Raw genomic sequence first — 26,937 nt, forward strand, 5'->3', positions numbered from 1 at the left:
ATTGTGAGTACTGGAAATGTCGCTAGTATGACTGGGGAACTGAACTTTTAATTCCATTTCTTTCTAATTTGTTTAACTTCTCATTTAACTAGTATGTGGACTCCTGTGTTGGACAGCAAATGCTAGAGTTTTCCCCAGCCCTTTGGTAGTATCAACTGACACTAACATAAGAACTTTAATGACATTTTTGAAGGACTTTCATTAAAATATATAGCTCTTTAGAATTACAGGTAGAAAAACTCAGGTCTTTCCTTAAGTTTTAAAGTTCAAGCTAGAGGGGTGCCTGGGTGGCTCAGATGGTTAAGCATCTGCCTTCGGCTCGGGTCATGATCTCCAGGTCCTGCGACTGAGCCCTACATTGGGCTCCCTGCTCAGTGGGGAGTCTGCTTCTCTCTCTCCCTCTGCCACTCCCAGCTGCTTGTGCTCTCTTTCTCTCAAATGAATAAATAAAATCTTAAAAAAAAATAAAGTTCAAGCTATAAATTTTGAAGTAATTTTATAATTGCAGTAAAGCTTATTTCATTATCTAGTTTTTTTCCTGATTATAAATTAATACATGCTTTCAAAAAAAACCAAATGCTTATGAAATTATATGTGAAGTATAAAGGGAGATTTTGTAATATGAACCTCAGAAATAATCACTATTAACAGTTGAATGTATTCCTCATTTTTCTATCCACATAGTAACTATAATAATTTTTATTGCAGTAAAAGTTGTAACATGCTATAAATGTGGAGATCTTAGCCATTTTAAGATGCCAAAGTCACTCCAAAACATATCCAGAAAAGGGTAGGTGTGTTGTAAAGATTCCATTTTGACTTAGAAAGTACAAATATTTCAGTGTGAAACCCAGTGTGTCTAATCGTTAAAAGTAAGAATTTATTGGATCTAATTTAATTGAAAAACAAAAGGATAAATGGGCCTCTTGGTCTTGTAGGGAAGTATAGAAAAATCAAATTTATTGGTTAGAGTGAATCAAGTTGTAAGGTGAGACTAAGACAGCTTGTGGTATTTGCTGTTGTTTATTCATTTTCTTTTGCCTCTCCCAAATTAGAGATACTAAAGAAGGAAATGATGCAGTAGGTTTTAACTTGTCCTCTCAACAAGGATCTGGTCATGTAGTCTGTTTTGAAGTCTCAGGTAATGGGATCGGAAGATGCTTTCAAAATAATAGTTATTGTAGTTAGAGAATTGGTTTTTAAAAGTTTAATGTCATTGTCTTTAATTCTCTTTTTCCTATCTATCCTTTGTATAGTCCCTAGACCCTGGCCATGCAAATCCTTGTCTTCTCAGCTATTAGCGTCTGTAGAATATTTCTAACCTTATTGTATTCGCTCTTTAGTCATTAATTGATCAACTTGGAATCTTTTCTGGAAATCAGGCTGACCACCTTTCACTGAGTGCCCTTTTCAGTTTACTTTTTTTATAGAGATAAAACCACCTTCTTAATGAAAAATAATAGATTTAACATTTTGTACCAGACTTTTATAGAAATAAAACATAAACATGAGTTTTAAGCTTCCTTCCGTTCTGCTCCTTTTCCTTTTAGTTTCTCACCAAATTTTTGGTCTTTGGCAGAGATAATTTTTACTTTCCTTTAATTTTGTCCCAGTTTGTCTTCAGACCCTCCTTTATCAGTATTTCTCTAGTACAATATTTGAGTACCTGTTATGGATACCTACCTTCACTGAGCATTGAGTCTTCTGGATTCTCCAGGTATTCTGTCTAATAATATAAATGATGCCATTAGAAAACACCATATGTCTACTTACATTTCTTGGCTATTACTCCTGTCAATTTTTGACTTAGGTAAATGGTTCTCAGGCTTTCTGTTAATTAATTCATTCAGAATCGACTTTTTTTTTTTTAATGATTTTTTTTAAAAGTTTTATTTATTGATTTATTTGACAGAGAGCGAGCACAAGTAGGGGGAGCACAAGTAGGGGGAGCAGCAGGCAGAGGGAGAGGGAGAAGCAGGCTCCCCACTGAGCAGGGAGCCCAATGCAGGGAGCCCAGTCTCAGGACTCTGGGACCATGACGTGAGCCAAAGGCAGACGCTTAACGACTGAGCCACCCAGGCACCCCTCAGAATCTACTTCTTTTCCTAGAAATGTCTATCTTGTTTCCTTGTAGTAAAATGGGTATGATACTTTCATTCTTATTGAGGAATAGAAAGATGGTTCTTATAGAAAATCTCAAGTGCTTTAGTTGAGAGTATTAGGATAAATAAATTGAATTTTTTCTTTAATTTCTGTAGTTGCGTGGAAGGACAAACTTTGTGGTCTTTAAAGCACAGAGCCCATTTTGCTACTATTACAGTTAATACTTCAATATTTTATATCATATTCGTAAGTCTATCTTTCACAGTTTTAATAGTCTGTTAAAATGCCAATTTTGTTCATTGTTCATATCTTTTGCAAAACCTTTCCTTAGTTGCTATTTTGAACCAAGCCTTGTCAGTTCTACAACCTAGAGATTTAATCTCTGCTTACACCAAGATTGTGTAATCTCTAAGTGATTTTATTTCTTTGCAGACAGCGGGCTGTGCTTCATGCCGCGCCCCTCTTTCATTTATACATAAAGACAGAGCCCAGATCAGAGAAGGCCAAGTTAATACAAAATATGGACAATTGGCATCCATCCATATAATGTACAGATAAGCATTTTATTTTAATTTTCTGTTTTCATACATCTACGATAGGGTTATATATATTGAAGTAGACGCTCCTGTGGTCTTTCACTGTAGTGAATTTCTAATAATTGCTGCCACGGTATTTTTTTAAATTGGGGTAAAATTTACATGACAGAAAACTCCATTTTTTGCTCTTGACTTTTTATTGTTATTTGATTTTCTGTGCGATATACTGTTTGTGCTTTTTGTGTGTGTGTGTTTAAAATATACACAACATAAAGTTTACCATTTGACAGTTTTTTCTTTATGTGAACTCTACACCTAACGTGGGGCTCAAACTCATGACCTCCAGATCAAGAGGCACATGCTCTACCGACTGAGCCAGCCTGAGACCTCCCATTTGGACCATTTTAAGGTGTTGAATTGAGTGGCTTTTAGTACACTTACAGTGTTGTGTAACCATCACCACTATCTAGTTTCAGAACATTTTTATCCTCCCAAGGGGAGGACATCTCATGCCCGTTAAGCAGTCACTCCCCATTCCTCCCTGCCTCCAGTCCTTGGCTACCAGTAATCTTTCTGTCCCTCTGCATTTGTCTGTTCTGGCTACTTTCTGTAAATGGAAACATACGGTGGCATTTTGTATCTGGTGTCTTCAACTTAGTGTGACGTTTTCAAGATTCATTTATATTTTTGCATGTATCTATACTTCATTCTCTTTTTTAGGGAGAGCTGAATAATATTCTATCGTATGGAGATAGGACATTTTGTTTATCCATCTATCAGTTGGATACCTGCATTGTTTCCACCTGTTGGTATTGTGACTAGAGCTGCTCTGAACATTCGTGTACAAGTGTTTTTTGAACACCTATTTTTTTTATTTTTTGTTTTTTTAAAAATTTTTTCCGGATTTTTATTCTTGTATTTCATATTATTTTAAAAAATCTATTCTTTTTTTTTCTTTTAAGTAAACTCTACCCCTAAGGTGGGGCTCAAACTCATGACCCCAAGATCAAGAGTCACGTGCTCTACTGACTGAGCCACCAGGCGCCTTTGAATACCTGTTTTTACTTCTTTTGGATTTCTATCTAGGAGTGGAATTCCTGGTCATATGGTAGTTCTCTTTTTAACTTTTTAAGGAACTGCCATACTTTTCCGTAGCTGCTGCACCATTTTACATTCCCACCTGCAAGGTATAAGGGTTTGCTATGTAGCTATATAGCCTTTTTAACTCATTTTTTTATTTCATGAGGTGGTCTTAAGGATATTCTGGTTTTTTTGTTTGTTTTGTTTTTTGGAGATTGGGGGGAGGGGCAGAGGGAGAGGGAGAGAGGAATCTTAAGCAGGCTACATGCCTAGCATGAGCCCAAGGACACGTAGGGCTTGATCTCACAATCCTGAGATCATGATCTGAGCTGAAATCAAGAGTTGGACGATTAACTAACTGAGCCACCCAGGCCCCCCAGGGATATTTTTTTTTTTTTTTTAGGGATATTGTTTTTAAACCTCATTCTGCTTCGATTGAATTCATTAGTAATTTTCTTACCCTTTGTCGCTTGTTCAGAAATTATGTACACATTCAGGACTGTTGGAGCTCTGCAGAGATGACAGTATTAAGGTCACTTACCTTATAAGCATTGGATGGTCGTGTTAAACATCCCTCCCTTTTTTTTTTTTTGCTTGCAGTAATCACTGGCCAGCATCGAAGTGGTGTAATTTCAGCTCGAACTCGGATTGATGTTCTTTTGCTCACTTTTAGAAGAAAGCAACCCTTCACTCACTTCCTTGCCTTTTTCCTCAATGAAGTTGAGGTTCAGGAGCGATTCCTAAAGTTCCAGGAGGAAGTACTGGAGAAGTGCTCCATGGTAAGCAGCAAACAAAACAAAACAAAAAGTTAAAAAGAAAAAGAAAAGGTACAAAAATGGTGGTTCATAATTCAAACGGTAGAAAGATAAACATATCTTCTCCCACCAAAAAAGGTAACCGTTTCTGATGTTTTCTTATGATTCTGAACTGAAGAACAAAGCATAAACATATTGGCACATAAGCCTCTATGTATTATTGAAATATTCTTGAAAAATTTCAAGACATTAAAGTATTATCCTAATATACATACTGTTCTGTACCTTGTGGCTGGCAATGTTAATGAGATGCCATTATCTGTAGATCTTCTGTCCTGGGCAGTAATGGCTTATTTGGGGTTTAGTAACTAGAAGAAATTTGCATATAGAATTGTTGTTCTTATGTAACAGTGACCAGGATAGCAGCAGGTAATCTAGATTAGAAAACAAGGCTTTTTTTTGTTTGTTTTTTAAAGATTTATTTATTTGAGAGAGAGAGAGAGAGAGAGCACGCGCACGCACAAGGAGGGGAGGGGCAGAGGGAGAGGGAAAAGCAGACACTCTGCGGAGTGGGGAGCCTGATGCGGGGCTCCATCCCAAGAGCCTGAGATCATATCCTGAGCAGAAGTCAGATGCCTAACCGACTGAGCCGTCCACGCACCCCATAGAAAACAAATTTGAAAATTTCTTTTGGATATAATTTTGGGCGATTTAAGGAAACACTGATTTAAAAAAATTTATGAACATAATATATGTTTTTTGTTTTTTTAACATGTTTTTTATAGAACGTTTAGAAAATAAAGATGAATAAAAAGACACCCATAATCTCATCACTGAGAGATAATATTGTGGCACATGCACAAATATTTTTAAAAAACAGAATTTGGCTTGTATATGCTTTTATATCCTGCTTTCTTTGAAATTTTGCATTATACCAAGATCATTATTTTGTCATTGAACAAAAATCTTTCCTTTTGCTTTGGAGACATGAAGAACGTTATAGCAGTGATGACTAAAATAACAATCTTATTTCGATAACAGTTCAATAACTTGATTTTTAATGGCTGCTTAGTATTCTATTATATGGCTATATAATTATGTGGTTTGAAAGGGTAGGGTTTTGGAGCCGATAGCCAAGACAGTATTCTTGAGATGTCTTAGGTGCAAAAAGGTGGTTTTATTAAAGCACAGGGAGCGTGTAGGCAGAAAGAGCTTGCACTGGGATCATGAGGAATGGCTGATTATATACTTTCAAGTTGGGAGGGGGTTGGGCTCCCTGCTCAGTGGGGAGTCTGCTTGTCCCTCTCCCTGGGCCTCTCTACTCTGCTTGTGTGCCCTCTCTCAAATGAATAAATAAAAATTTTAAAAAACAAACAAAAAAACAAAACAAAAATGTTGGGAGGGGGTTAGGGCTAGCTTAAGTCTCTGAAGAATTTTGGGAGCAAAGTTTCCAGGACCTCAGGGGCTAGCTGTTGTTAGGAAAAGGTCATTTATTACTGTCTAGTAAAAACCCTAGTCATGAGACCCTTCAGATGTATATCAGTGGGCCATATGCTCGGGGGATGATTGTCAACATATATCTTGGGAGGGTAGAGATAAAGGAAGTTTCTAAAGGAATTTTTATGTGTTAAAGTAGACTCACAGGATCCTGGGGGGTTGGGATCATGTTAAGCTAAGATTGCCTTTTGCCCTTAGCAAAGTATCAAATCGAGGCAGCCGAGTTCCTAGAGGAATGTCACTCTTCCTGTTTGAAGGATTTGTCAATGGGCTGTACATAGTAAGGAAATTTAGTTTTTCTTTTGCCTTTGTTTCCCACATCATGTAATAATAATTTATTCTATCTTCTTAAATTATTTTTGTTTTTCATTATTAAAAATAATGATGTTATGACTCTTCTTCTGCATACATTTTTCTGCACTAGTCTAATTAGTTTCTTAGTAAATTCCTAAAAATGGAAAAAGAGTATGTGTGCATGAGTTGAGGGTTTTGATATATATTCCAAATTACCTTCAGGAAATGTTGTAACAATTAACCATGTCAAACTATAGTTTTCTTTAGTTTCTCTTTCCCACCCTTGCCAATATTGGTGTTATTATTCTTTTAAGGTTTTTGGGTTTTTGGTTTTGTTTTGTTTTTTTTTTTGGCAATCCAGTTGACAAAAAATATTAACTCATTGCTTAATTTTTCATTTATTTGATTATTGGTGAGATGAGACTTTCATATATTCTTGTTTCTTCATGTCTTGGCCCATTTTTCTCTGAGAGTATTTTTTAATTTATTTGTAAGAGCTTCTTGTATATTAAGAGGATCAGTATTACTTCATAATTTACATTTAACTTTTTAGTTTATTTGGAATGTATTTTGGTATATAACAAGAGGTAAGGTTGTAACTTTTTTTAGCCCCTATTTATTTAACCAGTTATCTGCAGAAGAATTAAAGAATCTTTTATTTTACTTTAAAAATTATCATGCAGTAAAATGGACTTTTTGGGGATGTGTTTAGATATTTTAAAAAATTTTTTTTTATTTTTTAAATATTTTATTTATTTATTTGACAGAGAGAGAGACAGGCAGTGAGAGAGGGAATACAAGCGGGGAGTGGGAGGGGAAGATGCAGGCTCCCAGCAGAGGAGCCTGATGCGGGGCTCAATCCCAGAATGCCGGGATCACGCCCTGAGCCGAAGGCAGACGCTTAACAACTGAGCCACCCAGGTGCCCCTAGATTTTTTTTTTTTTGATGTTTTATTTTTAAGTGATCTCTACACCCAGTATGGGCTTGAACTCATAACCCGGAGATCATGTTGTACTAACTGAGCCAGCCAGGTGCCCCACGGGATGTGTATAGATTTTTGTAACCAACTACAACAGCTAGGATACAGAACAGTTTGACCACCCCACAAAACTCCATCACGCTATCCCTTTACAGTAACCTCTTCCCCACCCCAAACCCTGGCAATCACTGATCTCTTCTCGGTCACTACAGTTTGGTCTTTCTGAGAGTGTCCTATAAATGGAATAATGTAGTATGTAATCTTTTGAAACTGGCTTCTTTCATTCAGCATAAAGCTTTTGAGATTCAGCCAAGTTGATGTGTCTATTAGTAGTGTGTTCCTTTTTGTTGTTGAGTAGTATTTCACTGTTTGGACGCACCTCAGTTTGTTTGGGTATCTACCCAATGGAGGACATTTGGGTTGTTTCCATTTTGGGCCAATTATGAATTGAATTGCTGTAAACATTTATGTATAGGCTTTTATGTGAACATAATTTTCCCTTCTTTAGAGTAAATACCCAGGGAGTGCCTGGGTGGCTCCGCAGGTTAAGCGTCTGCCCTTGGCTCAGGTCATGATCCTGGGGTCCTGGGATTGAGTTCCGCATCAGGCTTCTTGCTCGGTGGGGACCCTGCTTCTCCCTCTCCCTCTGCCTGCAGCTCTTCATTTTTATGCATATGGATGTCCATCCATGCTGTGTTTTGTCAATCATGTAATGAAGAGAGGAATAAAAGCATATGGAATGAAAATAGAACAGTGGTTAATATGTTTGGTTCTTGAAACAGATGAACTTGGGTGTGATTGTCGTTCTTCACTCTGTGTAGACTTGGGCAAGTGAACCTCTCCACATCTTTTTTTTTTTTTTTTTTTAAAGTGTGCTCCACATCCAGTGTGGAGCCCAACACAGGGCTTGAACTTACAACCCTTGAGCTGAGATCAATAGTTGGACACTTAACCAGCTGAGCCCCCTAGGTGCCCCTCAAGCTGGGTCTTAAGTGTTAGAATATAGTGAAATATAGATACACAGATATAGAAATACTAGAATCCAAGTACTTGTGTGGGGCTGGGAATGAGAACTGATAAAATTGATTATTTAAGAAGGAGACTACAGCATGGCATGAGGTATAGAGAATTTGAATCATTGTGTTGTACACCTGAGACTAACGTAACATTCTGTGTTAACTCTACTCAAATTAAAAAAAAAAAAAACTTTTTAAAAGGAGGCTACAAAGGTGAGTAGATTCAGACTGGAAAATACGGTAGACAGCATAGAATTATATAACCCATTTTTAAGTGATTAACTTGACGTTTGTGTACTTGAACAAAGGCACGTCTAAGTCAAATACTACATATATATATAAAATTAGTAAGCCGTCAGAATATTTTTTTTTCTCTTAGCATTTCATGGCAAGATGATTTCATTCTCAGTGGAGGGTGGGGTAGGAGAAGGTCAGGAACACTGAAGTTTCAATGTGCACTGGTAAATTTGGGGCTGGGGTACTGGTAAGTTTTGAAATTATTTTACCTTGTAAATACCAACTTATTGAAGCTCCATAGTTATATATTTTTTGAAATGTTACAGATATTTTTGGTATGTGACAAGCAGCTTATAATAAGTTAGCCTTTTTTTCTGTGTGTGTGTGTGTGTGTATGTGTGTGTATGTGTGGGTGCACTTTCTCACTTTTCTTTTGTTCCTGACTTGGGCTGAGACGGAACAAATATTGGAGAATGATTACTTTAACTCAACTGGAATGAGATTGGCCGCTATGAATGTCATGCTGGCCTTAATCATTCCAGGGTACTTCCTTCCTGTTTTCAGGGAGACTCCATAGTGACACTGCTTTCTTCCTGCCTTTAAATCATGTTCTGATAACAGCAGGGGAATAAGCACAGCATAAAGAGTCAATAGGTAGTAAGAGACCATTATCTGCCTATTATATAGAAGAAATTTTTAGTGAATTTCATTCTTCTTTTCAAGATTGTTTTCCCTAGTCACAGTCTTTGGATTTCCATATAAATTTTGTTATTCATTTATTTTTTAATCTTAATTTTAATTTTTTGAGTTGTTTCTACCCGCAACGTGGGGCTCAAACTCAAAAGCCCAAGATCAAGAGTCTCATGTTCTACCAACTGAGTCAGCCAGGCACCCTCAGTGTCCATATAAATTTTATTTTTTTATCTTTTTAAAGATTTATTTATTTATTAGAGCGAGCATGCTTGCACATGCAGGGGGAGGGGCAGAGGGAGAGGGAGAGAGATTCTTAAGCAGACTCCACCCTGAGCCCAGAGCCTGACAGTGGGCTGGATCTCAGGACCATGAGATCATGACCTGAGCCGAAACAAAGAATCGGTTTCTGAACTGACTGTGCCACTCAGGCACTCCTCCATGTAAATTTTAGAATTGTCTTGTTAATTGCTACAAAAATGCCTGTTGGGATTTTGATTGGAAATGTGTCGAATCTATAGATCAGTTTGGGGAGAATTAGTATTTTAACAGTATTGAGTCTTCTAGTCCATGAGCACGGTATATATTTATTGTTTAGTTCTTTAATTTCTCTTAGTAGTGTTTTATAGTTTTCATTGTGTAGGTTGCACATATATCTTGTTAAATTTTCTAATTTTTATGTTTTTAATGCTATTATAAATAAGAAACTGCTTTATAATTTCATTTACTAATTTTATGCTAGTTGTATTAAAATTGTCCTATGATGCTATTGTAAATGGTATCTTTTTTTTTCTTGTAAATGGTATTTTTAAGTTTCAGTTTCACTTGTATATTGGTACTATATAGAAATACAATTGATTTTTGTTAGACCATGTATCCTGTGACCTTGCTAAATTCACTTCTTAGTTCCAGTAATTGTATATTAGTTTGCTAGGGCTACTACTACAAAGTACCACACACAGACTGGATAGCTTAAGCAATAAAAATTTATTTTCCCACAGTGGAAGCTAGAAGTCCGAGATCAAGGTATTAGAAGGACTGGTTTCTTCTAAGGCTTCTCTGCTTAGCTTGTAGATGGCTATCTTTTTCTGGTGTCTTCTCATGGTCTTCACAGTGTGTCTGTCTCCTACTCTTCTCTTTTTATAAGGACACTCATCATATTGGATTAGGGCTCATCTGTATGATGTCATTTTACCTTACTTAAACTCTTTAAAGGCTCTGTGTACAAATGTAGTCACATTCTGAGTTACTGGGAGTCAGGACTTCAACATATGAATTTTAGGGCAACACAGTTCAGCCCATAACAAATTATTTTGTTGTGTCCTTAGAATTTCCCTCTTTCTTTCTTTCTTTCTTTCTTTCTTTCTTTCTTTCTTTCTTTCTTTCTTTCTTTTTTTTAGATAGATTTATTTATTTGCGAGAGAGAGACAGAGAGGTAGAAAAAGAGGTGGGGGGAGAAGCAGATTCACTGCTGAGCAGAGAGCCCGACGTGGGGCTCGATCCCAGGACCCTGAGATCATGACTTGAGCCAAAGGCAGACACTTAACCGACTGAGCCACCCAGGCACCCCTACTTAGAATTCTTTATGTATACAATCAAATCATCTATAAATAAAGATAGTTTTACTTCTTCCATTTTAATCTGTGTGCCTATTATTTCTTTTCCTTTACTTACTACATTGGTTAGGATCTCCAGTATTGTGCTGAATAGAAAAGGTGAGAGGGGATATTCTTTCCTTGTTTTTGATCATGGGGGAAAGTATTCAGCCTTTTATTATTAAGTTTAATATAAGCTGTGGTTTTTCATGGATGCCTTTTATGTGGTTTAGGAAATTCCATTCTTTTCCTAGTTTGCTGAGAATTAAAAAAAAAAAAAAAAAATCGGGGCGCCTGGGTGGCGCAGTCGTTGAGCGTCTGCCTTCGGCTCAGGGCGTGATCCTGGCGTGCCGGGATCGAGTCCCACATCGGACTCCTCGGCTGGGAGCCTGCTTCTTCCTCTCCCTCTCCCCTGCTGTGTTCCCTCTCTCGCTGGCTGTCTCTCTGTCACATAAATAAATAAAATCTTTAAAAAAAAAAAAAATCATGCCTGGATGTTAAACTTTGTCAATTGCTTTTTCAACATTATGAGATTTATATTTATTCACAGCGTAAATATGCTTATATTAATTGGTTTTTAAATGTTAAATCCATCTTACTCCTTAGATTACCTTAATTGGTCTTTTTTTTTTTAAGATTTTATTTTTAAGTAATCTCTACACCCAGTGTGGGGCTCAAACTTAACAACCCCAAGATCAAGAGCTGCATGCTCTACCGACTGAGCCAGCCAGGTGCCCCACCTTATTTGGTTTTGAGGTATTATCATTTTTATGTATTGCTGGATTTGATTTTCCAGAACTTTGTTATCTCTGTTCATGAGGAGTGTTTTGTTTATTTATTTTTTTGTGATGTCTTCATCTGGTTTTGATGTCAGTGTAAACTGTGTGATTCAAAACCAGATGACTAAAATGAGTTGGGAAGAGTTCTCTTCTTGACTTTCTGAGTTTGTATAGGTTTGTGTAGGTATTATTTCTTCATAAATGTTTAATAGAATTCACCAATGAAGCCACTTAGATCTGGAGTTTTCTGAGACGGTTTTATTTATTTAAAGCTTTTATTTATTTATTTGAGAGAGAGAGCATGAGCCGAGGGGGGAGGCAGAGGATGAGGGAGAAGCAGACTCCCAGCTGAGCAGGGAGCCCCACATTGGGCTCAATCCCAGGACCCTGGGACCATGACCTGAGCTGAAGGCAGACACTTAACTGAGTCACTGAGACACCCCTCTGAGATGGTTTTAAATTATGAATTCAGTTTCTTTGGTCTGATTAGGACTATTCAGGTTATCTGCTTCTTGAGTGTGCTTTGTCAGTTTGTGTCTTTTAAGGAATTTGTCCATTTCATCTTGTTTTTGAATTTTATTGGAATAAAGATGCTTATAATATTTTATTATCCTTTTAATGTCTATAATTTCTGTAGTAATATTCCCTCTTTAAAGCTGATATTAGGAATTTATGTCATCTCTTTTGTTTCTGATCTGTCTGGCTAGAGGTCTGTCAGCTGTTTTGGTCTTTGAAAATTATAAAACAGCTTTTGGTTCTGATTTTTCTGTATTGTTTATCCATTTTCTATTTCACTGGTTTCTTATTTTATCTTTTTTATTGCATTTCTTATGCATAGCTTTGGGTTTAATTTGCTCTTTTTTTGGTTTCTTAATGTGGAAGCTTAAATCATTAATAGAAGACTTTTTTCTTTTCTAGTATAAACACTTAAAGATGTTAATTTCTCTCTACACATTACTCTAGCTGCATCTCCTCAAATTTGATACGTGTACTTTCATTTTCATTTAGTTCAAAGTATTTTTTAATTTCCCTTGTGGGTTTTTTTTTTTTTAGTATTTTAGTTAAATTTTTTATTTTGAGATAATTATAAATTCACATACAGTTGTAAGCCTTACTTGACCCTTGTGTTACTTACAAGTATGTTGTTTACTTTTCTACATTTGGGGATTTTCCAGATACCTTTTTGTTACTGATTTCTAATTTAATTCTCTTGATGAGATAACATACTCTGATTCTGTTCTTTTAAATGCATTTATATCTGTTTTCTGTTCCAGAATATAGTCTGTCTTGGTAAATGTTATGTGTACATTTGAAAAAGATGTGTATTCTGATGTTTTGGGGTTGATTGTTCTATAAACATTATAAGTGTCATCTAGTTGTTAGTGATCTTTATGTCTTCTATATCCTTACTCATTTTCTGTCCTGTTAATTACCGAAAGAGGACTTTTGAAATCTCCAATTATGATTATGGACTCATCTATGTCTTCTTTCAGTTCTGTTAATTTTTTTCATATCTTCTTGATGTGTTGATTGCTTTATAATTATGAAATATCCCTTTATATCCCTGACAGTATTCCCTGTTCTGAGGTTTACTTTTTCTGATGTTAATATAGCCATTCCAGCTTTCTTTTGATAAGTATTTACATTGTATATCTATTTCTGTCCTTTTAGCATATTGGTATTTTTATATTAAAAATAGTTTTCTTAAAGGCAGCATATGTTTGAATATTGTTTTTGTGTTTTAAATCTCTGCTTTTTAACTGGAATGATTAGACTGTTTACTTTTAATGTAATTATAAATATGCATGGGTTTAAATCTACCATTTTGCAATTTTTTTTTTTTTTGTCCCACCTTTTCATTGGTCATTTTTTCTTTACCATTTTTGGATTGAGGGTGTTTACAATTTTTATTTATTTATTTATTTATTTATTTATTTATTTATTATTTATTTATTTAAATAGCTACTTTTTTCCTGCATCCAGTGTAGGGCTCAGACACATGATCCTGAGATCAAGAATTGCAGGCTCTTCTAACTGAACCATCCAGGAACCCCAGGTGTTTAAAAATGTTAATTTTATCAACACTGTTGGCTTATTAGCTACACCTGTGTATTTTTTAAGCCGATGCTGTAGGGTTTACAATATGTGTCCTTAATTCATCATCTCCAAATAACATTACACTATTTTATGTATAATGAGGAACCTTACTATACATCATCTATTTCCCCCTCCTGTCCTTCATCTCATTGTCATTAATTTTGCTTCTCTAAGTAAACAACTTCCTGTAAGATTTCTTATAATTCAAGTCTTTTGGAAACACTTTCTCTCAGCTGTTATTTGTCTGAAGAAATACTTAGTTCATCTTCTTTTTTTGAAAGATTATTTTTACTGGTTATAGGATTCTAAGTTGATAGTTTTTTTCTCTCAGCACCATAAAGACATTATTCCATAGTCTTATGGCTTACAGAGATTCCAATAAGGAATCTGTTGTAATTCTTTGTTCTTCTGTGTATAAGATGTTTGGCTGCTTTTTTTTTTTTTTAGTTGGAAATGATTTGAAATTTACAAAAATTGTAAAAAGAAATAGTATAGGAAATACCCATGTGCTCTAATGCTATATGATCTATCCTTTATAACATTTCCAATCCAAGTTCCAGGGTAAAGTCAGGAATTGCATTTAATTTTTTTTTTTTTAAAGATTATTTATTTATTTATTTGACAGAGACAGAGTCAGCCAGCGAGAGAGGGAACACAAGCAGGGGGAGTGGGAGAGGAAGAAGCAGGCCCATAGCAGAGGAGCCCGATGTGGGGCTCGATCCCACAATGCCGGGATTACGCCCTGAGCAAGAGGCAGACGCTTAACCGCTGTGCCACCCAGGCGCCCCTGCATTTAATTTTTATGTTTAACTTCTTTTAGCTGAACTATTCATAGCCTTTCTGACTTTTATGTTATTGACCTATTTGAAGAATACAGTCCCTTCCAATGTTCTTTTAAAAACAGAGCATTCTTTTTTGTATTTGTCCTATGTTTCCTCGTGGTTAGCTTGACGTTCTACTTTCTCGATCAGAGTGTTGCATAGGTGATATGGTGTCCTTATGAGAATATCACATCTGGGCATAAAATGTTCATCTGTTTTTCGTAAGTGATATTACATCCAGTCAAGATGTTGCCTGATTTCTCCTAAGTAAAATAATTACTTTATATCTCCCTTGCAACTAATAAGCAGTCTGCAGGGAGATACTCTAAGATCATGCAGACATCCTGCTCCTCATCAGCATTGCCCTCAGACTTACCAGCCATTGATGATTCTTACTTGATCCGGTTTTTACCATCATGGTTGGAAAATGACTCATGGTTGGAAAATGCTCATTTTCCAACTCTAGCCCTTGCTCTACATTTGGTATTCAGCTTTCCACATTCTCATGTAAGTCGGAGACCTTCTTTCTCCCTTTCCTTTTTTTGGGGGGGGGTGGGACAGAGAGAGAGAGTAAGGGGGGGAGAGGCAGAAGGATAGGGAGAGAAGAGAATCTTCAGCAGGCTGCATGCCCAGCGTGGGGCCCAACTTGGTGCTTGATCTTGCAACCCTGAGATCATGACCTGAGCCGAAGTCAAGAGTCAGATGCTTAACTGACTGAGGCACCCAGGTACCCCCTCCCTTTACTTTTATTTATTATTGGTATGGTTTAATATATTTAAATTTTTTCCAAGTGCTTATAATTTACTATTGTGCTTAATTATTTTGCTGCCTAAATTTGCTGCCTAAATTGTCCCAGATTTGTTTAAGAGTCCTCTCAAACCTCTTCTGGGGAGGTGTCTTCCTTGGCCTGTGTGTGCACCAAGCCGCATACATGGCTGTTTTTAAGTGCCTTAGTTTCTCTACGATCTCACTCTTGCCTCCTTTTGGAGCCTTAGCTGTGTTGTTGTATTTCTCTGCCCATAATCTCTTGCCCCCAGATACCTATAGGTCTGTTTTCTCCTACAGCTCTCTTGCTTCTTGGGCAAGAACTCACCATTACTTATGGTGGCCTCCAACCTGATATCCAGACTATGCCACTGTTCCCAGCAGTGCTCCAAGTTAGGCAAGACAGAAATCAGTTCCTCAGGCAGCCTCCTAACAAGCCAGAACACTGTAAGCTACTTTCACTCTTCCTTCAGCCCTCCTGAAAAAGTGGAAATTGAGTGGCTTCCTCCTGACCCGTTGTGCTGCTTTGGGGAAGGGGTTGGGCAACGGATGGAGAGAAAACTTGAAAACCAATCTGAGCATCTTTTTCTTGGTTAAGGTTAGGCATTTGCTTGGTGGTTATAGCTTCTTAACTAGTTCTCCCAAAACTACTTTGGTCTGAATGTTGTTGTTTATTTGGTATTTCCATGGGGGAATGAAGGCCTGGATTTTATCAGTCAGCCATTTTGCTGATGTTGCTCCAAGTTTGGATAATTTTCAGGCATTATTATTTACTTTTCTCTTCTCCTGGAACTCTAATTACACATATATTAGACCAGTTGATACTGGTGCACGGGTTACTGAAGTTCTGTTCATTTTCTTCCATACTTTCTTTTTTCTCTGCTTTAGTTTGGATATTTTCTGTAGTTATGTCTTCTAAATTCACTGATTTTTTTTTTTAAGTTGCTAATCTGTTGTTAATCCCATTCAATGGAATTTTCATTTTTGCTCTCATTTTTTATCTCTCAAAGTTCCATTTATTTCTTTTTTTACATCACCCTTTTGTCTCCTTAGTATCTTTATGTTTTCCTTAAAATAATGAGCATATTTATAGTAGCTCTTTTAAGCTAAGTATCTGCTAATTTCGTTAGTGTGATAGCATTCTAGATCTATTTCTGTGGTTTGATTTTTTACCTACTTATGGGTCACATTTTTCTGCTTCTTGCATGTGTGGTAATTTTTCATTGGATGCTGAACATTGTGAATTTACTTCATTGAGAGCAAATATTTTTTCCTCCTTAGAGACTCTTAAAGTTTGTTCTGGAAGACAATTATTTGTGGATCAGCATAATCATTCCAAAGCTTGTTTTTAAGCCCCTTAAGGACAGATGTAGAGTATTCTTTGCTGTAGGGCTAATTTACTTCCTTACTAAGGTGTAGCCTTTCTGGTATCTCTGTTCATTGCTCTGTATTCAAGAATGGTCTCTCCACTCTGGCTGGTGGTATTGTTTGACTTTGGGTATTGTTTGGCTAACAGCTTCTGTTAGTTGTTCTTATCTGGTTTTGTGGATTTCACCCTCTATGCAGATTTCTTGAGCCCCTCCCCCCCTGTTTTACTTAGCTTCCTCCTCTTTAGTGCTTGGCTCTGCAAATTTTATTTGCCTTGGCATTCATTCCTGAATTCCATTTTTTGTCACCTCAACTCACTGGGATCACTGGGCTCTGGGTTCCCCACTCTGTGCCACTGTCTGGAAATTGTCTCCATTCAGAAAGCCAGGATGGGGCTTGGCTGGCTTTTTCCTCCTAACTGAAGGATCACTGTTCAGGACCATCTATCTAATGTCTGGAAACATTTGTTTTATGTATCTTATCTAGTTTTCTAGTTATTGACAGCAGGAGGACAAGTGCTATAGGAGTTAATTTTCCATGGGCAAAAGGAGATATTCTCTTATATTTTAAAATTGAGACATAATTTATATAACATAAAATTCTGTTTTTTAAAGTGTATAGTTTAGTGATATTTAGTATATTCACTACATTGTACAACAATTGTTCCTGTCTAATTCTAGAATATTTCCATTGCCTCCCAAAAGTAAACCCCATACCCACTAAGCTGTCACTCCCCAGTACCCCCTTTCCCCAATCCTTGACAACCACTCATTTACTTTCACTACGGATTTGCCTGTTTTGAATATTTCATGTAAATGGAATTATGTGTAGCTTTTTGTGTTTGACATCTTTCACTTAAGTGTTTTCAAGGTTTATCCACAGTTTATCATGTAACACTACTTCTCTTTCTGTGGCTGAATAATATTCCATTGTATGTATATACAACATTTTGTTTACATATTCATCACTTGATGAACATTTGGGTTGTTTCCACTTTGGGGCTATTATGAACAATGCTTCTGATAATTTGTAATATTGTAAATAAGGGTAGGTTTACCACTATTTTCATTCACTTATTCAACATTGAGTGATATATAAAATAGCAAGTAATTGTTGAGCTCTTGCATTGTGCTAGACAGTGGTCTGAGTGCTTCTTGTGTTTATTTTGTTTAATCTTCAGTCCATCCCTATGTGGTAGGTATTAATATTCCATTTTCCTGATGAAGAAATGGAAATTTAGGGAGGGTAACTTGCCCAAGGTACTACAGTTGGTGGGTGCCACTGTGCTAAGTAGAGTGGATGATACAACGTTGTGTATGACCTAGTAACTGCTCTAATTCGTACAATCCAATATAACAAATATATGAGGTTAGTTGTGGTAGTCACTGTGGGAAATTATTTGAATGGAAGAGAATCCGGTTGAAACTGAAGATATTTTAGGGTGCCTGGCTGGTTCATTTGGTGGAATGTGTGACTCTTGATCTCAGGGTCATGAGTTCGCGTCCCACGTTGGGCATAGAGATTACTTAAAAAATGCATATATTTAAAAAAAAGAAAGAAATTGAAGATATTTTGATCGGTGTTTGTCTGTTAACCAGTTTCACCAGTCTTTCAGCAAGTGTTTTTTTGTTTTGTTTTGTTTTTAAGATTTTATTTTTAACTAATCTCTACAGTCAACATGGGGCTCAAACCGACAACCCTGAGATCAAGAGTAGCATGCTCTACCAACTAAGTCAGCCAGGCGCCCCCAGCAAGTGTTTCATTGGGACCAGCCTTTACTAAAATTGGGTAGTAATTTGCACAGTATTTGAAGACTTAAAAAAAGAAAAGCAAAGCCTTCCCTGTTGTGCTTGAGTTTTTCAACTCTAAATCATACCTTATTCCCTAATTGTTAAAAAGAAGATATCATATGGATCAGATATCATCTGAAAAGGACTTTTGTTCATTAGGGATGTCCATCTTTAGTCCTGAATCAAGATTGAAGGAAGTGAGACTCTATCATCTTAAAACAATTCATTAATATTATTAAATTGTTAAATATTAAATGATATTTTTAAATATTTTATTTTTTTTAAGTAGGCTCCACACCCAACGTGGAGATTGAACTCATGACCCTGAGATCAAGAGTCACATGCTCCAGCATTTGAGCCAGCCAGCACCCCCTGCACCCGCCCCCAAAATAATATTATTTTTAAAAGGTGAATTCATTCTCCTGTATAGGCTATGTTAAATATATCAAGTCCTTTTGGGGTCTGTGGGATGAAATATGAGTTTGTTAGTTTACATTTGTACCCTACCCTGTTATATTAGTTTTCTGTTGCTGCATTGTAAGTTACCTCAATCTTGGTAGCTTAAAACAATACCCATTTATCATCTCACAGTACTTAGTAGCTCTGTAGATCAGAAGACTTGCTGGGCTCAGTTGGGTTCCCTGCTTAGGGTCTCACAGACTGAGATCAAGGTGTTGGCCAAAATGGTATTTTATCTGGAGACCCTGGGGAAGAGTCTGCTTTAAGTTCATTCAGATTATTGGAAGAATTCAGTTCCTTGTGGCTGTAGGCCTGAAGTCCCCATTTCCTTGACATGTACCCCCTCTAGCTTCTATTAAATTCCTTTTGTACTTCAAATCTCTGACTTCTGCCATCAGCCAGAGAAAACTCTGCTTTTTTAAAGAGCTCATGTGTATAGATCAGGCTCATTTGGGATAATCTCCCTATCTTAAGGGCAAATGTGCCATGTAACGTGGTATGGTTATAGCAGTGATGTCTCATTATGAGGGTCATTGAAGGTTATTTTTAGAATTCTGACTACCACAGATATTTAAAGATTTTATTTGTTTATTTTAGAGAGAGAGCATGGAGGGTGGGGGCAGCTAGAGAGGGGAGAGAGAACCCCAAGCAGACTTCATGTTGAGCTGGAGCTCAACACAGGGCTTGATCCCACAACCTGAGATCACAACCTGAGCCAGAACCAAGAGTTGGATGCTTAACTGACTTTGTCACCAAGGTGCCCCTTAATTTTCATTTTTTTAAAAAGATTTCTTTATTAGAGAGCAAGTGTATGTGTGCATGTCTAGGGGGGAGGGGCAGAGGGAGAGGGAGAGGGAGAATCTCAAGCAAACTCCCTGCTGAAGGTAGATCTCAACCCAGAGCTCCATCTCACAACCCCCGAGATTATGACCTGAGCCCATATCAGGAGTCAGACGCTTAGGGGCACATGGGTGGCTCAGTCGGTTAAGCGTCTAACTTTGGCTTAGGTCATGATCCCAGGGCCTTGGGATCAAGCCCTGCATTGGGCTCCCTGCTCAGTGGGGAGTCTGATTCTCTCTCTCCCTCTGCCCCTCCCCTAGCTCATGCTCTCTCTCTTTCATGGGCGTTCTCTCTCTCTCAAATAAGTAAATAAAATCTTAAAAAAAAAAGTTGGACACTTAACTGAGCCATCAAGGTGCCCCCCCCCTTAATTTCATTTTTATTTTTATTGATTTTTTTAAAGATTTTATTTATTTGAGAGAGAGAGCATGAGTGGGGCGAGGGGCAGAGGGAGAAGTAGACTCCCTGCTGAGCACGGAGTCTGATGACCTGGGGCTTGATCCCAGGACTCTGGGATCATGACCTCACCCAAAGGCAGACGCTTAACTGACTAAGCCACCCAGGCGCTCCTAATTTTCATTTTTAAACGTTGTTGTGAAGGTCACATTTTTGATACAGCAGATGACCTTTCTACTCCCAGGTGACGTCCTGTCTTTCCCTCACCCTTCCTTGAACTTTTCTTTTATTCCTTTAAAATAGGTGGCCTCTTTTCTCTCTTTATTTGGTTGTCCTTGACCTCACCCTTGACTCTCCAAGGAGACTGAATTTACCTTTTAGAAGAGCGTTTTCTAAAGTCACCTTCCTTTGTGCTGATCAGTTTATAAGAAACGTTATTTCACTCCAGACATTATCACTATCATCCCTGTGCTTTGGCTCTCTAAGCCTGAGTATTTAATGTAGGATTTAGCTGCTCACAGACATCGGCAAGGTATTTTTCATCTGTGCGATCTGCAGATAAACTGCGCCTGACTTTTTCACTCTTCCCTCTCTTACATTAAGATTCACAGATGTCTCACTGCTTGTGAGTTCAAGAAGTATATTAAAACCGTGTATATCTCTCAGTCGTTCTGTAGCTGGTAATGTTGTTATAATTCCGTTTTATCTCACAGCAGGGTCCGGTAGAACGCACATCAGTAATGAAAACCAGTAATTCTAAAACCGTGTGTGGTGGAGCATTCTGAGTGTTTAGAGTAACAGGGGATTTTCCAGGCTGCCTGGAGAACCTGAATAGGTTATAGCTCCAGAAACTATATAATTCTGCTCACATTGTAGTGTGAAGGCTGACCCTGGGCAGAAATGACTAATGGATCTGGGTTTTCCCCCGCAGTTGGGATTATTTTTCCATTTAGTAATACTCACTAAAGAAGAAAATTTATATGTAAAACCTTTGCTGGATGATTTAGGATTCTTCATATATAAGAGGAGTTGTGGGATTTGTAATTATCTCTTGAACTAATTTAGGATGGAGATGGAAGTGTTGTCTTTGGTTGTAAGAAAAGTTGTAAATTCCTGAGTCCTGCTGTTGGTTAGAAAAGTAAGAAATGTTTACAAGATTCATATATTGCACCGTTTGGATGGAGGCCATTGTTATGAACAAATGTTTATGTTTAATTCATTCATTCACTATTTATTCAATGTTTGCCATTTGCCAGGCTATGTATTATGTACTAACAATGGACTCTACTCTTATGGATGTCATACTCTAGGGGGGAAGTAATGTTCTTACAGATGCAGTTACAGCACTGTGATAGGTGCCATTAGAGGGGACTGCAGTGGGTACCCACAGAAGAGGTTCTGGAAAAGGCTTCAGTAAGGGAGGTGACACTTGAGCAGAGTCTTAATGGAAGAACAAAAGCTTGTGCCAGGTTGGCAAGTGGGGGATGAACATTCTACATGGGGGAAATGGCACTTGCAAGGTATGGCAGTGTTCTAGTCTATTGTGTTCAGGGTAGAGTGAGGAGGTGAAGATTGGAGTCTAGAAAGTGGGTAGCGTAGGGAAGAGAGTGGCAAGGTGAATGGTATCCAGGTGGTAAAAGGTCTTGTATGGGTTAAGGATTTTGGGTGTATCTTATAGTCAAGAACTAGTAAAGAATTTAAGCAGGGACTTGTGTGGTTAACTTAGCATTGTGGAAAAATAATTCTGAAGACAGCATGGAGAATGGATTGAGGGTTAAGGAGTGGGGTACCAGAGGCAGATACCAGTTAGAGACTATTGATAGAGTCTATTGAAAATAAAGACTAGATCTGTGGTGTATTCAGGAGGGGATGTACTCCAGAAATATTTCAGAGGTCTTCTCTAAGGTGGGGATAATCATAGTACTCATCTTTACTGTTGATATGAAGAGTAAGTGAGTTAATAAATTAAGGTGTTTAAGTTACAGGCAGAGCATGGCACATAGTACTGTATACGTGTTCGCTGTTTCTGTAGTAACACCATAGATTACAGTACGGGAGATGAGGGAAAGCATGGCATCCAGAAGAAGCTAAGAGTCTGGCTTGAGGACACAGTGTACTGTTAACCCATTACTAAAGTTTGAGTGATCACTGTCTATCTTTGGGAATACATGTAGGTTGGTAGATGGATTAGTGCTTACAACGAACTTACAGAGGAATACTTAAGCTTTTAGAAAAGTAGGTTTAACTCTCCCTCATCAAAGATAAGAGGGATGCATCCTTTAGTGAGGGGAGAAGCTCTTTGCTCCTTTTTCTTGGGTAAGGATGTTTAGACAGTGCATTCTTTTTTTTCTGGTCAGTGTAAAATCTGATGTTGGAATATTTGTCTTTTGTTTTTAAGAACTTCCACTTCACTGTAATTATGTCTGTATAGAATTTGTAAGCCAGAAGAATCCAAACTCTGTTTTCTGAAACTTTTTCAACTTAAGATATTTTATTAATAACATAGAGAGACTCGAAGTTAGCTTTTGTGAACATTCTTAAGGAATAATAGAAATGACTCAGCAGAGCCTAATTTAGCTCTTGATGGAGCTTTATAAAGGCGAGCAAACATGGTATTTGCTCAGAGTGTACATGGTCAGGTAAGAAGCAGGAAGCAGGGGAAGCCTGTATTTATTCCACACTGCTGTGTACCAGAGGCGTCACATGTGTCTCTTTTAATCCTCAGAACAACTCCGAGAGGGAAATGTTGTCCTTTTTATAGATAATGAAATGGATGTTTCTGAACAATTGAGTAACTCACTTCGGGTCACCCTGCTGATAGGTGGCAGAATTAGGATTTGAACGTAGGCCTGTCTGGTTGCAAAGCCAAATGCTCTTTTCACCAGTCTGCCTTGTTTGAATAGCTTTCCTGTGTGAATGAAATTTATGTCACTTGTCCAGAAGTGATTTCATGGGATTTGGCCATAAAAAAGGAAAAAATATAATAAGCATAGGGAAGGCTCCCAAGTTTATTTCCTCTCTTTCTTTGCATGGAAGATCAGGAAGTGAATTGGTGGATCCCTCACAAATGCCTACTTCATTATAGGTTTTGTGGGAGCATGTAAAAAATTCATAGGACTTTTGACTTAGAGGTAAACTAGGCCATCTCCCTTATCTCATAGAGGAGGAAACTAAGGTCCAGAGAAGCAAAATGGCTTGCTTAATTACAGCTGGTTTGTAACAGAGTTGGAATTAGAACCCTAGACTCTGTATTCCAGGTTTAAAGGCCCTTTATAGCTAAATCACAAACCTTTGTTATGCCTGGAGCTCCTAGAAGATGATAATTGTGAATCTAATTGGTGGAAGTTTGGGTTTGGTTTGATTTTGTCTCTGGCTCTCAGCATGTCCTGTTGAGTCAGAGTGCTCCTGGGTGGTACAGGGCTGGGTTAGAGTCACAGGTGTTCTTAACTCTCATGTAATGGCACAGGGCTTCCCTTCTGCTTGCCAACAGCTCTGGCAGGTGCACCTGCTGTATATCCCATCTGTGTGGGGAGATGATGGAGTTCTGCCTGGGGCTTTAAGGAAGCAGAGAGAATGAATGAATGCTCCATGGTGGGCTAATCCATACTTCCCTCTCCTGGCCTTTTCCCCAAGCTTGACATTTTTAGATTTCGCTGTTCCTTGTTAATTGTTCACGCTGATAGATAGCATCACCAGCAGTTCTGCCCCAGTGGAGCCCAAGTGGTGGATTAAAAGTGCAATCAATGGAGGGCCTGGGAGGCTGTGGTGATTGCTAGTGGTAGATCATGGAGCTGCCATTTGAACGACAGGGCTAAGGTTTTGCACCTGGGACTGCTGAGTTAGGATGCGACTTGGAACTCTGAACTGTGGCTTAGGCCTGCACACAAGCTTTCTGTGGAGGTGGCTTGTGCATCATTTTCTCCTTGAATGAGACCTTACTTAACAAAGAGACACCTTAGAGATGACTTAGCTGTAAAGAAACACTTTCTTTTTTTTCATCTAGACAGAACTGTCCTAGGGAATTCTGTTATTTCACCCTTTGCTGCTTCTTGCTGGGTGGAAAGTCACCACCATTAGAATTTTCAGGCGCCAGCCTGGTTGTCCAACCTAATGGAGTAAAATAGTTCTAGCTCCGAGTAATGGTGAACTTGGAGCAGGGCCCAGTGTAATTAAAACCCGTGGAGTAAAGAATTTGCTGTTGGTCTTTATTTATTTCAGTCAAGAGGCTTGTGGGTAGGAATATGATATATTTCGAGCAAAGAAAAATAGTGGCTCTAGAGATTTATGCCATTGCCTTGAAGATTGTTTGGTTCCACAGTAAATTTAGATAATTTAGTAAGAGAAAAGGCTTTCTTTATAGATGGCATTGCTAAAATTCAGGGTGTTTCTCCATTTATTAAAAGACTGTCTAGTAGGATTACATATAAATTATATGACTTCCAATACAGTTAAAAGACTGAAGGCTTATGACTCAAGGTTCTCCAAAAGAATTCAGATGGTGTGGCCTTTAGGTATCCCATCTGTTCTTTTTTCTGCTCTTTTGTGTTCTCTACGTTTTGTTTCCCAGTATTCAGTGTTTTCTTGGCAAGTGGACTCAGGTTGACTGAAGTGATAGGCTCTCAAAGAATAAGGTAAGGAAGGAAAAGTTCTAGAGCTTCCTTTTACTAGGTAGTAAGATAATAAATTTCTGTTGTTTTAAACCACTAAATTTGTGGTAATTTGTTACAGCACCAATAGGATACTAATAATTTTAAACTCACAGAAAAGTTGTAAGACTGAGGATAGTACCCTTTCCTCATACTCACCTATTGTTAGTAGTTTACTCTAATTTAACATTTTCCCTCCCTTTTTTCTTTCTTTCTGAACCACTTTAGCGTGTGTTGTGTATGTCATGGCCTTTTACCCCAGTGAGCAGTTCAGTTTCCCCATGTCCTTATTGTCTCTCTTTTTGATTATAGTCATTCTGATGGGGCATAAAGCAATGTCTCATTTTGGTTTTGATGTGCATTTCCTTGATGACTAATGATATTGAGCATCTTTTCACATGTTTTTTAGTCATTAGTATATCTTCTTTGGTGAAATGTCTATTCAGGTTCTTTGCTCATTTTTAAGTGGCATTATCTTTTTATTATTGAATTTTAAGAATTTTTATATATCTATATTTATTAGATAGATGATTTGTAAATATTTTTCTCCCAGGTATTTTTTCTCTGTGGTTTGTCTTTTCATTTTCTTAATGGAGTTTTTTGAAGTACAAGTTTTTAGTTTTGATCAAGTTCAGTTCATCCTTTTTTCTTTCTTTCTTTCTTTTTTTAATAGATCATGCTTTTATGGTGTCACATCAAGGAAAGGCAAATATCACTTTTCAGAGAATTAGGAGATTTGCTTTATTCTCCATCTGGTGATCAGATCCATTTATTGCGTGAGCTTTGTTGAAATGTGTAAGGACTTGCCTCTGGGTGATCACATTTATTCCATCCTCCTCTAGGTGGCTGTTACTAGTGAGGCAATATAATATTGATCAAAAGTGTAGGCTTTGTGGTCTGACTGCTTGGGTTTGAATTTTGGCTTCATCCCTTACTTCATCCCACTTTTTGGGAAAGTGACTTTATTTCTCTGTGCCTCAGTTCTCTCATCTGTAAAATGGGGATAATACATCTTTACTCATAGGTTGTTTGTCTATGTAAAGTGCATGGGAAATGCCTGGAACAGAATAAAGGCTAAAAAATATTATCTGTTATTACTAGGGGAACAGTTCTCAACTGTAGTTTGGTTTGGAGTTGTGCATATTGGAGTCATTTGAGGGACTTTTTAACACTTTGCACGCCTTTCTAAAGTGACAGGTTCTGCCACGGGTTAGAGCAGCTGGGGTGATAAACATTGCACTTAGCCTTCCTTGACACATTTAAAGCTGATTGTTCCTTAAAATCACTTTCATTAAATGAGGCAATTTGGGTTGATGTGTAGAATCACAAAACTCTTCATCAGATATAAAAATAGCTCAAGCTCCATTAACACTTAGAAAATGAATAATCTATTAACTCCCGTTGCCGAGGCAAAAATTAGGCAGTCTTAGGCAAGCCAAGAACAGAATGTAAGCTATCTGTGTGTGATAGATACACTTGTCTGCCTTTGGGGTGGTTTATTAGTCCAAGAATCAGATAAAGGGACCAGAGCTTGCAATTCAGAGATAGAATTCCTGCTTTGCTCTTGTTGGAGGAGAAGATTCTCAATTCTTTTGGAGGAGAAGATTCTCAATTCTTTTTCTTCTCTTCATTTGCGGGATGAAACTTGAGACCTACTTACCTTCGAAAGGGATTCATGATCTGACATGGGACTAGTATCAGGATATTTAAAGAATTCGTATAACTCAACAATAAAAAGATAGAAAATGGGCAAATAATTTGCATAGACATTTCTCCAGAGGATGTGTCCAACAAGGACTTGAGAAGATATTCAACATCAAAAGTCAACAGGGACATGCAAATCAAAGTACAATGAAATACCATTTCATACTAGGATGGCTGTAATAAAATTTTAAAGGGAAAGTAGTAAGTGTTGACAAAGGTGGAGAGAAATAAGAACCCTTGTACAGTGCTGCTAAGAATGTAAAATAATTCATTTTCCAATGAAGACATACAAATGGCTAACAGACACATGAAAAAATGTTCAAAATCATTAGCCATCAGGGAAATTCAAATCAAAACCACACTGAGATACCACCTTACGCCAGTTAGAATGGCAAAAATAGACAAGGCAAGAAACAACAATTGTTGGAGAGGATGTGGAGAAAGGGGATCCCTCGTACATTGTTGGTGGGAATGCAAGTTGGTACAGCC

The 26,937-nt window shown here is 37.6% G+C and overlaps 1 protein-coding gene across 4 annotated transcripts in view; it reads left to right on the forward strand.

Moving 5' to 3' along the window:
• ASCC1 (activating signal cointegrator 1 complex subunit 1) overlaps positions 1-26,937 on the forward strand; it is a 92,840-nt gene that overhangs the window by 8,361 nt on the left and 57,542 nt on the right. For all 4 annotated transcript variants that reach the window (XM_040623859.1, XM_040623860.1, XM_008696011.2 and 1 more), the window contains exon 5: positions 4,320-4,498. In XM_040623859.1, the coding sequence (XP_040479793.1) occupies positions 4,320-4,498 (179 nt within the window). The remainder of the gene's footprint in view (positions 1-4,319; positions 4,499-26,937) is intronic.

The sequence above is a fragment of the Ursus maritimus genome, unplaced genomic scaffold (assembly GCF_017311325.1).
Source record: "Ursus maritimus isolate PB19 unplaced genomic scaffold, ASM1731132v1 scaffold_7, whole genome shotgun sequence".
NCBI lineage: Eukaryota > Metazoa > Chordata > Mammalia > Carnivora > Ursidae > Ursus > Ursus maritimus.